The sequence below is a fragment of the Ylistrum balloti genome, unplaced genomic scaffold, assembly GCF_031769215.1.
Source record: "Ylistrum balloti isolate Yb309-2 unplaced genomic scaffold, AGI_CSIRO_Ybal_v1 Utg369724, whole genome shotgun sequence".
Lineage (NCBI taxonomy): Eukaryota > Metazoa > Mollusca > Bivalvia > Pectinida > Pectinidae > Ylistrum > Ylistrum balloti.
In genome coordinates, this window is record NW_026781942.1 from 1,824,629 (window position 1) to 1,836,793 (window position 12,165).

The 12,165-nt window shown below is 31.5% G+C and overlaps 1 protein-coding gene across 1 annotated transcript; it reads left to right on the forward strand.

Annotated features, from left to right (window-relative positions):
- The first annotated feature begins 1,483 nt into the window (after positions 1–1,483).
- Positions 1,484–8,852, forward strand: LOC132565569 (ceramide synthase 5-like). Its single transcript, XM_060230216.1, has 9 exons — positions 1,484–1,668; positions 3,178–3,304; positions 4,062–4,168; positions 4,816–4,873; positions 5,923–5,973; positions 6,763–6,984; positions 7,426–7,532; positions 8,061–8,226; positions 8,718–8,852. Exons 1-9 carry the CDS (start codon positions 1,484–1,486, stop codon positions 8,850–8,852), a joined length of 1,158 nt encoding a protein of 385 aa, XP_060086199.1.
- Positions 8,853–12,165: the final 3,313 nt, after the last annotated feature.

The window sequence follows — 12,165 nt, forward strand, 5'->3', positions numbered from 1 at the left end:
AATGTTGTGTTAAATCATGAATGAATAATTTTAAGTGTTTTCATTCTCTTTTTCTTTCCACTTTTTTCTCCCACGTAAACTGCTTCTCTTTCTTTGTTTGTGATTATGTGATATATAAGCAGAAAAATTCCTCTTTATTTTGCTGAAACAGAAAATCTAGAATGCAGTGAGACAAGAAATCAGAGTCAGCAGTATTATCATTCACTGGAAACCCTCAGGATGTCCATCGTTATGATGTACAGACAATGTCTGGGCATAGAAATAACCAAAAGAGAAATCAAAGGAATATCATCAGCTTTGTTTAAGCTTAGAGAATACTTGGATGTTATTAGAAAATGGAAATTTGAAGCTGGATAGATAACGTGTGCTGAGAAGACATTGTGTCAAGCTAGCTGCATGGGTGAAGCTTTAGTTTCTAGATCTGTCATGGGCCAGGGGCTTTGGGTGGAAAATGCTATATTCTGAAGATGTTTTATTATGCTGTACCTGCTGTAAAGCTATTTTTGTAATGGAACAAAAGAGTTATCACAAATATAAAACAGTTACCCTAGCATTTCAAGTCATGCATGAGTGATCAGGAAAACATACCTAACTTTACTGTTGTTGTGTTTAGTAGTTATTTGAGTTGCAAATTAATTCAGATTGTTATTAAAATTTTGAAACAGAAATATTTGGTTGCTTATGCACAGTATGTGAGAAAAAAAAATGCACCCAAGTGCCCTGCCCTTGAAAGGAGATATCTAGGGGGTTGTCACTCTAGGTACTTTGTCACTTTTCTGAAATCTTGGGAAAATACTGGAAATGATGGGAAAGCAGTAGCTACATTGTACCTACGCAGACCAAGATCAGTTGACAGCCTAAATTCTGTGCACGCATATGCTAATAGATATTGGTGATTGCCGCCATGACAGCCGAGAGAAGTCAAAGTGAATGGTGTATTTATCCGAACAGGTGACATAAATTGGTATGTTATCCGTCACAAAATCTCCTTATTGTGGTATGTTTGTAAAAGTAGACTTAAGCTTGCATGCACAGATATGTACATATATGTAAAATAATTCATAATTGCTTAAATATGTATATCTATATACAGTGCATATATATGATTATATTGTTTAATGTATCTATAGCACATGTTTATATACTACATAAATGATATTGAATTTCTTCTCTCTGATGGTACCCTAAAGCCTGCACATCAATATAATCTGCACTGTAAATATGGTAAATATTGCATGCATTGTGCTTGTGTACTTATGTAGATCTGAATGGGGATGTGCATGTTTCTCCTATAAAGGCTAGGCTTGGTTGAAAGTTTGTATCATTGCATGAATTGTCAAGTTCTACATTCACTGTAGTTGTATCGTAAATCTTAGGAGAGTTTGTTGACATTTCTAGTTACGGTGAAAGTGAACTGCTCCAATATTCAGCTGGTGGAACATCCTGGTACATTAAAGTGAGGTATCGGCTGTATAATTCCTTTATGGAGACCATTCAGACATTCCGAGATTGGTTCTGGTCAGAAAAGTTCTGGCTGCCAGGCAATTTGACATGGGACACATTTGAAAACCCACCTCCTGGTGAATATTATCCCTTGGAGCGACACCTTCTCCTTCCAAGCTTGGCAATAGGAATTTTTCTGATTGGAATTCGCCAAGTGTATGAAAGGTAGGTGTCATGCATTGCTAATTATCCCCTTTTTTTATTCAACCATATACATATAATAAAATAAAATATCAAAGAAAAATGTTGATCCTTATTTTGGTTTGCATCTATAACAAAACTGGCTAGAGTCTATTTGAAGTTACTTTTTTATTGTTGGTACGTTTCTTTTATTTATGTCTCAAGTATTTACATGCACTTACTCTCGTATGAAAATTCAACTCTCATAATGATAAACAACAACAAATTTCTGACTGCAGATATATTTCAATTTACGTATTAATTACAGATAATTCATGACCAAGTCATTTTAGAAATGGCTGCATGCACTTTTGTGTGTATGAAGTAGAATAAGCCTGTGGCATTTATTTGCCCAAGGCAAACACTGTCAATCAAAGTAAACTCTTTGTTGTAAATTGGCTGTTACAAAGACAAGGGAAAGTTGTCTACAGTATATGATATCACAGTATTGAAAAACATTTTATTGCATTGATCTTTTGAGTTGTGTTTGCATGAAGGGACAAATGGGCTAGGTTTTAGAATATTTTATTGTAGACTTTTGATATTGAAGAAAGGAAATTAAGTTTTATAGTTAATAAATTATTGTATTCCAGACTTTTTTATTGTAAAAATCTTAGTAGTTGACATGAGCACTTTACAATCAGAAAAATGACAAATTATGTACGTATTTTATTTTGGCAAAGAATGTGGCTGCATAATGAAACATACATGAAGCAAACCAAAGGTCATAGGAGCCAGCTTACACTGCTACATGTATTTTTAATGCTTATGGTGTTAACCTTTTAGTTAAGACATGCTGACATACCTGTTCAGAAATGCTAATTATGAAAGATTCACTTCATTTTGAATTGCATTATATTACACATACACCAGTAGGTCATCTGGTATGTCTAGAAAGTGACTTCATTCATGTTAAAATTTATTCCAATTAGGTTATATACAAAATTTACATGTATATAAGGACAATTGTGAGTGGCTGGCTTTTAAAAAATAAAATAATGTTACTATATATTGGAAATATTTTAGGTCCAATTTTTGTTTCTCCTAAAATAAGTAATAAAAAAAAAAACCAACAAAAAACATAAGTCCCGTAGGGCCAATTAACCTCAGATTTGAAGATTTATCAAAATTTAACTAATCTTGATCTATAAAAAATACTTTTAGTGATAGTTAAAAAGTGTTTGGGAAATCCAGATCATATTTAAATTGTTGATTTTATAGATTATGTGAATAAAAAAATGAAAATATGTGATTATTTACATAGTCCTCAATATAAACTAGCTTCATGTTGATACTATTGTTGGTTTAGCATGTAGATTAACAATATTGCACTGTTTATATAGAAACAAAGAAAGCTAATTTATCAGACCATCAATTTTGCCTTAATCTGTTGGGCAGACAAACAGTTTGTGCACATCATCCTTTTCCTTATTAATCAATTAATTTACAGATCACAGCGGTTTATCACTAAGCCTTTACTTTGTTTTTTACAAGGTGCTTGGTGGTCCCCTTTGCAAAGTATATGGGTTTAAAGTACAAGAAACACTATGCAGTTGAAGTAAACCCAGCACTGGAAACTCTTTATGTGGCTGTGAAGTTCCCTAAACAAGATCAGATAGAGGTGACTTATCGTATACATGTATGATAAGTAAACATACAATGTAACAGATATATTGAGTGAAATTGATGAGCAATTAGACCTTTGACCTTAGCTGACTTAATCATGTATATTGTTCTTTGAAACAAGGATTAATCAATACATATTTTGCTATTGGGAAAGGGTAGTATTCCACAAGTAGAACATGTTTTAATTCTCCTAAGAATATGAGCATTCTCCCCGTCAAGAAATATAATGAAAACATTAGAAAATTTCCCCAACATAGGAAAAATTTCCCCCAAAAGAGAGCTAAATAGCATATTTTACATATTTTCAAATTATTCAATTATGAAAAATAAATATCAGTCTAACCTCAACACTGTTATATTTTATTCACTTGATCTTCATTTATATATATCATATATTTTTACCCTATACCTCTTTGGAATGCTGACCAAAACAGCTCTTCAAAATTTCTCCATTTCTCAAAAGAGAGATTAAAAATTTCCCTTTTTTTTTCAGTAGGTACATTATAACAAGATGTGTAATTTAAAAATACCATATTTACAATGGATGATATTGATGAATAATTTGACCTGTGACCTTTGGAAACATACATATGACCTTTTGCATAATTGTAAGTTGTAACAAAATATACATTGAAATGCTTTACAATAGTTGAGACTTTTATGAAATTATGTACAATACTAATTAGTTCAAATCACTACACATTCAAAGTTTCTTACTTCATTCACTTGCTTATTTGTCCTAACATCAATAGGAGGTAGCCAAAAAGACAAGTCTTACAGAACGACAGATACAAAGATGGTTCCGACACCGACGCAGTCAAGACATGCCTGGCAGGATGAAAAAGTTCAGGGAATGCAGGTATGACTTAAAGGTTGTCAAACTAGAGATTTTGACTGATTGTTAGTATCATATATATTTGTGGTCAGATGGTGCAATGGTTAGGTACTCCCCTTTCACCTAGATGTCCTTGGTTTGATTCCCTGAATGGAAGTGGGAAGGTACATGTATTATGGGTCACCTGTGTGACCACATTAGTTTTCACAAGGTACTGTAGTTTCCTCCCATATTAAGACTGCTTCTGAGTTTCCATCCATTAGTATGTATAAGTTAGAATAACTTGTTTTGAAATTGTTTTAAAGAAAATAAAGTGTAATTCAATATGCTATAAAATATAATACATATATGTTCGATAATTTTATTGGAATTAAAGAAGTTATGATAATTTTGTACTAATGAATTCTCTTTCAAATTATTAATGCCTGAATTGTATGATAATATCGCTGTACATTAATAATTAATATTTAATTGGTATAAGTATATTGCATACTTTAAGACTTTTACCTTCAACAGACACGAGTGGACTTATTACTGGCATGGGCTTATTGGTTAATTGATGTAGTTATAAATTATTTATTTCATATATTGTAAGTTGTCGTAAAATGTAAATTAATCTTTAAAAATCACTCAATGCGTTTCTTATGTTTGTTATTTTCTTTCACTTTCAGTTGGCATTTTCTATTTTACACCATGAGTTTTTTTGGAGGCCTTTATGTCTTGTGGGATGTAAGTATTCAAGTACTGTTCTGAAGTCATCTAAGCAGTTTGGTCTTGATAATATACTTAACCATTTTATCCGTTGCCGTTTACCATCATTAAATGCTTTCCATTCAAATGCTGCTTCTCCTGAAGGGTCAAGTAAATTTAGTGTGTAAACATATTACTAACGGACACCAAATATTGTAAAAAAATCAACGAGGTTGATTTGACCCATGATGCCAGCTTTGAGGCCCAAAAAATAACACTTATTTAAAATCAAATTTTGCTTTAAAGCACTTCATGCCCAATTGAACTTTAACCAAAACTTTGTCTAAAATATTACAGTATCAGTTCTGCCATTTCTTAAATGAATTTGGTTGTTTTGATCTCTAGAATAAATAGGATGGGGACTCAAAAAAGGAAAAATTTACAAAAAAAAAGTTGCTTTGGAATACCATTTCCTCTAAACACTTGAACGGATTTTAACCAGATTAGGTCAGACATTATTTAGAAGGGCAAATGATAATTTATTTACAGGAAGTTTATTTCTTCATTCTAACAAATGGACAAATACTTTCTGATAAACTTCAGTTGGTTTTATTTGTGTTGCCAAACTACATAAATGGACATGATGTGACATTGTACATTTCATCTATATATCGTGATATCTTGGTGGTTTACTTCCACTGTCCACTCCCTAAAACAAGAAGCATGAAACAGTATCACTAACATAAGTCAATTTCTCTGCACTGTCATTGTGAAGTCCCAGCTTTAGTCTGAATCATCCAGCTTTAGTCTGAATCATCCACACAACTAGATCAGCCATGATAACTCATCATTAGAATTTCTGACCTCATTGGAAGAATCATAACCACAGGTGGACATCCAAGTTATTTAGATTGATGTACAATGTACTTGGGACACTTCGTGTTTTCTAGGAAGTGAAGATTTTAGACAGTATTCAGTGTTGTTGAAGATGTGTCCATGGTCAGGCTGCTTTACCCCAGTTACTTGAGGGGATAGCATGTGGTGGGCCTTCATTAACACCACTGAGGTTGCTTTATTTTATGTTTCAGAAACCATACTTATGGGATTCCAAACATTTTTGGTTAAACTGTGGGCTTCAGGTAAGTTGTATTTAGTGAAAATGTCAATGTACCAGTAGAAATTAAAATAGATAAAAACTAGTTGGTGTACCAGTACTTCAAAATTGTAGAGGCAAGACGAGATATTGCTCTTACGTGAAGACTCTGTGTACCTTTTAAGTGTTTTCCACTTGGGATGGAATTGTTGAAGACTTTATTAGAAAAGGAAAATAGTTGTGTGAAATATTTTCATAAAAAATGTTTGTTGTGCTTTTGATTCGATTTGATCACATATAATTACACATGATTTTAATATGATTACTGCTAAGGAGGTATGACAGATAGAACACAGTAAAAAAAACTGGCAACATTTAGTTTATGGAACATCTGCAAAAACAAGACTTCAAATGAAAATATTGTTTGTTTGGCATTGACCTACATATATCCCTGACTGAAATGATTTTAAGGCAGCGTCCATATTTGTTTATTTTAGTGAACATTTCTTTCTGAATCTCAGGTCACCACTCTCTAGATTATGTATATCATTGTTTTCTATTCAACTATCACATGCTACGTAGTCTTCCCACCTCTGAAATAATGACTATGGTTGGTGACCTTTATCAAACAGATCAGGAATTTCATATTATTTTTCTCATGAAATATTTTTCCTGCTCTGTTTGTACCTACCTACCTGAATTCTCAAAGAATGTGTCGCTCAATGCCAAACAGAATATTTCAAGGCTTGCTTAATATAATGGAAATATAGATTATCATAGGTCATTGTCAATATGGATTTAGCATTATTTTGATTGAAATTGATTATCTTTTCAGCATGTGCCTAATGAAATCTACTGGTACTACACTATAGAACTGGGATTCTACTGGAACCTAGTGTTTACTATATTATCTGATCACAAGAGGAAGGACTTTGTAGAAATGGTGGTCCATCATGTTGTCACCATTAATCTGGTCTACTTTTCCTTTGCCTGTAATCAGATCCGTGTTGGCACGTTGGTCCTGCTTGTCCATGATGCAGTGGACTTCTGGATGGCAGTATGTAAAATTACAATATTAGTTATGAAATCTAAGCTAATGGATTCTGTCTATATTATTTAGGCTCACCTGGATCAAAAACATACACAAAGATATATATTTCAAAACTTGCTGGAATAAGAGAAGGTTACTGATTTTGTTGGCTGTTAACTCTAAATTCACCAATCTATACCATGAGAAGATCAACAGATAAAAAGTTCTGTGTATTATACTATAAGTATTGTGAACAGAATTTATCCATAAAATCAAGTGACAAGAAAAATGTTTGGAAAACCATCAAATTTGACCCCAACAAAATATATGACTTAACAGTATTGTATGTGTACAAATATGTATTTCAGAAAAGGCGGTGTTAAAGATAAATGTATACCATCAATAGCGATGTGATGATATGACTGACATACATTGTACATCTGGTATAAAGAGGACTTCTAATTTCAGGCTGCAAAAATGGCTATTTATTTGAAGAAACCCAAAGTAGCAGACAGTCTGTTTGTAATTTTCCTAATTGTTTGGTTTTTCACCAGGCTGTATATCTACCCGTTCAGGTAAGAGAGTCTGATCATACAGGCAAATGTCAATGTAGAATAATCCATGTTCAGTAATAAAGTCTGCACCCACAGAATAACATGACTTTATATACTCAGAATATTTATATTACTACTCATAGGCTTATAATGTAAATATATGCCTATTATGAGCACTCATGTGTAATATGGAGGGTTTGGGGAAAAAAATCTAAAAATAAAAATAAAAACAAAACTGAATATTTACAGAGTAAATTTTGCCTCCTAGTTCACTTTTCATATTTTGACCTCAAACCAACGTTGAAAGAAATGTTGGTGGTCATCAGAAATGAAAAATATGCGTTTTTGTTGGTCCTTAATTTCAAGGATAGATCTTAATATTCACAAAATCCACTTAGTACTACATAAAAGTGTCAAATTTAATCTGTTTATAGTTTCATTGACATATAAATTCCTGAAGTAATAATTCATCAAAAATAAAACTCTCACAAAAATGAATGATTATACAGTATGTCTTACAGACATCTTCTAGTTATATTTCCATTACAGGATACTATGGTCTGCAACTTTCCAATCCCCTCAATATGTGGAGTCTGCAAAGGAATACCCAGTCTACTGGATTCTCAATGGTTTGCTTTGGGTTCTCCAAGTTCTCCACATCATTTGGACCTACATGATACTACGCATGGTGGTAGACAAACTAGTCGGCAAAGAAGTAAGATTCTTTGCAATGGTTGAAAAATACATCTTACTGGTTAAAAGAGTTCTTCTCAAATTTATTCTGGCAAAACAACAAGGGTTTATATGACCAACACTTGTAAAATGAAATTTTCTGTTTTGTTTTAAATTGCTTATCAAGATCAAAATGTTTCTTTTGAACATTTTTGATAGATAATAGTAACCACATTCCAATACCAAACGTACAATATTCTCCAAATTTCTTACAATGTGTTGATGTATACATTGGTATACTAAGTCTAGAACATTTCACTATTTTTTTTTCACTCTCACTTAAAACTATTTATTTGCATTCAGTGTTAAATTTGCCTTCCATATATCAAATTATTATTGGTCAAATGACAAAATGGTTGAAAGTTAACTACACAAAAGTTTACAAATATACATTTACGTACAAATGTTTTATAAAAATACACTGAAGTCTAATTATATGTAAACAGACCATGTATTCTGTATTTCCTGTTGCAGCTGAAAGATGTAAGAAGTGACACAGAATCGTCCACTGGTGGAGAGGATGATGTAATCAAAGAAACAGAACCTATTACCAATGGTTCCTCTCCATCATTAAGGAAACATCCCGTGTCTGAAAATGGGAAATCCTAGGGACAGTGGATGCAAAGTGCCAAGGGAAGCAACTCTGTCATTACTGTACTAGCATGCTTTCTACAAGCTCATCTGACATGGAGAATGCATTTATGATTGGTTAATGTTTAAGGTTGTATTTTGTGAAAATAACTTTCCTAACTAAACTTTTCAAATAGTTATTTTATAAACATTGTACCATTGTGAAAAAGAACAAATTGTAAACATAATTGTGAAATTTGTAATTAAGGTTGTATTTTGTGAAAATAACTTTCCTAACAAAACTTTTCAACTATCTGTTTTATAAACATTGCACCCATGTGAAAAAGAACATATTGTAAATGTAATCTTGCATGTAAGTAATTTATATTTTGATGACATAAGAGTTTAAATGATATGAAAATAACTGTGCTCAGTGTTGTTTATGCATAAGAATCTTGTTATTCGAAAAATTTTTAGAATAGGTATAACAGTGTAAATTAGGAAAGGGTCATTTGACTTTGTTGATTTTTTATTGTCAGGCACATGATGATATAAAGTATTTGAAGATATAACAAGTTTTATCAAATTTATAACAAAACACATAGTTAAATAATGAATTTGAGAATTTTCTATCAGAGAAACTAACGTTTAGTCAAGCAAAAGAGTATATTTGTATACGTAGAGTTTAGATCTGTAAATATCAAAACAGATGATACAATACTATGTTAATTATGATGAGGATGAAGTGTGGCATTATATAGCTGATATAGATAGTGTTAGGTCTGAGCGTTGAAGAAATATCTACGGGTAATAGAAGTTAGTAAAATAAAAAAAAATTTCCTGTGACAGTGTAATATTTTCATATTTTGTAGGACTATAATAGATACATATTAATTAAAGGCAATATTTTTGAAACCTGTGTTTCTATAAATTATATTTATCTTGTTGTTTAAGCATAAATAATATTTTTGACACTGTTGATGGGCTTTTTGTGCTCGAGGTTTGCTGTAACCTGCATGCCACATTTCGATTCATTCGAATAGTTGCACAGTTGACAATATACGCATTTACTTGATGTTATTCTGATTCATCTGATGTATGAAAATTACAAAATTCATTGAATAATGGGGCTAGTGCACCTCCCTTTTTAGATTTTGACTTCTCTTTCATTTTGTTTTCATTTTCTGCTATTGCCTCTTAGGCTTTAAAATTTAGGTCTTTAGCATCACTGAGGAGTCCTAGAAGGAAAAACAGTTGTATGATGCAGTTTAATTCATTGTTTGGCTTTACTGTTTCTTACTGTAAAGTTTTATTAAAAGGTGCTATTCACTTGAGTCTCTTTTGTACAATCTTTCATATTATTGTCTGCATACAAAAATACTTCTGTAAATGAAAATATATTTTAAATCAAACTTTGAAATATTTTTGTAACAGATGATTTTAGTCTTATAAATGAAACTAAGTTATTTGATAGTCATTTTATTTCTACTTCAGTTTCATAGCTGAAATGTAAACAAATTATCTTCCAAGAAAATTGTTTAAACATAATAGAATATATATTGTATGATATTCTTGTACATGGCAACATGATAGCATCATCCTGAACAGATCTGTTGACTTGTAAAGGTGTGTTGATTAAGTTTAACTTTAATTACATAAATACTGTTTGGTTTGAATATTTGGACTGAAGTTAACTTATGCGGACACTGCCTGCTGCACGCTAGCCTAAGATTCCTCAAGCTCCTACATCAGACATTTAAATTTTTTAACAGAAAGATATCCAGCCTGATCCAGACTAAGCATCTGTCTGATGTAGAAGGAAACTGTAGTTAGCTCTACTTGTTGGAAGAAATAAACTATTTTGTATATTTTATTTTAGATTATAACAATAACACTAGAAATTATTATCAGTACAGTGAAGGCAAAGAAATGGTGGTATTTATCAGACCATTCAGAGATCATGGTAATGACTCATGTCTGTATCTTTGTTACATTCCAGTGACCTGCCTATGTACCTTAATGACAAATATCAAAGATTTCACATGTCCTGCATTACTTGTATATAATGCACATGAGATAGTTCCACTGCATATTTCCATTAGTTCATGCACATCAATGATAAAACATGCAGTAAAAGAATATTTAGAGAAATAGGAGTGTATCTGTTTTTCCATGAGAGTAAACTAATCTATGATTAGAAAGATCCGTGATTCAACACGTTACAAAAGAAAACAATTCTGTGTTCAAACTTCACATAGTCTACAAGTCATCTTTTGAATATTCATATTCATTAAAGATAACAAGTCTTGGTAGGCTGATGTCTCCTCTGTTGAAAATTAGTATGTCACAACATCTGAAATTTATTTTTATGATGCATACATTTAAAATCTGATGCTTCCATGTATTGAGTGATGTACCTTTCATTTACTGTAAAGATTGTGATTTTTGAGTGATTCTGTTGTCAGTGTTTGTGGTTGATGGAATAGAAAACCTGTTTTACTGTAATAGACATTTGACTTTTTTAGAGAGCTTGATATGTATATCTTTATCAATTACATGTGTCATATCCATGCCAAAACATCGGGTGCAAAACCCACCATCTCTGCATGGTGATTGTACAGTTAATATTGTGCAGCATTTGAATTATGTATATTTAACTAAAGTAAATTATTATTCCATATACAATTCCACATATACATTTATAATATATGTATATACATAATATTTATAATAATGTGCCATTATATTATTTATATTTTATTCTAGCAGGGATGGTTACATTTCTTTATATCTTTTTTTATCATAATTGCAATAATTATTTGTAATGTGTACCTTTTTCTAATTAGCTGTGGAATTGGTTTTTATCGTTAATTAGGAAAGCCAATTATCACCCCAAAAAATTTGATTATGAGTTAATATTTTGTATAAAAACAAAAAAGGCAGTATGAATTGCTGGAAAACATTATCATTCCTTGACATGTCTTGCCAGTATAAATGCTTAAAATGTTTTAATTTTGATGAATTTTAAAAGACTACAAGTTACATAAATGTTCATTGCATATTTATTGGAAAAAAAATAGGTTTAGATTTTTATGGGTATTTTTTTATTTCAATGCTTTATTATCAGTTTTAATTCTTGAATTAGGAGCATGTGCACTATATGTATGATATGGTGTAGGATTTGTCTTTGTTTTAATTGAAAATAATAGGGAAATTAATGGCTTTGTCTTAAAGGTCATTGGACCTTAATGGTTATGCATGAAGTAGTGATACCATTGCTGCGTTAATTTGAATGGTAAATTGGTTTCTTTATCATTAGCTTTCGATAGATTGAAATAAACACCACAATTTG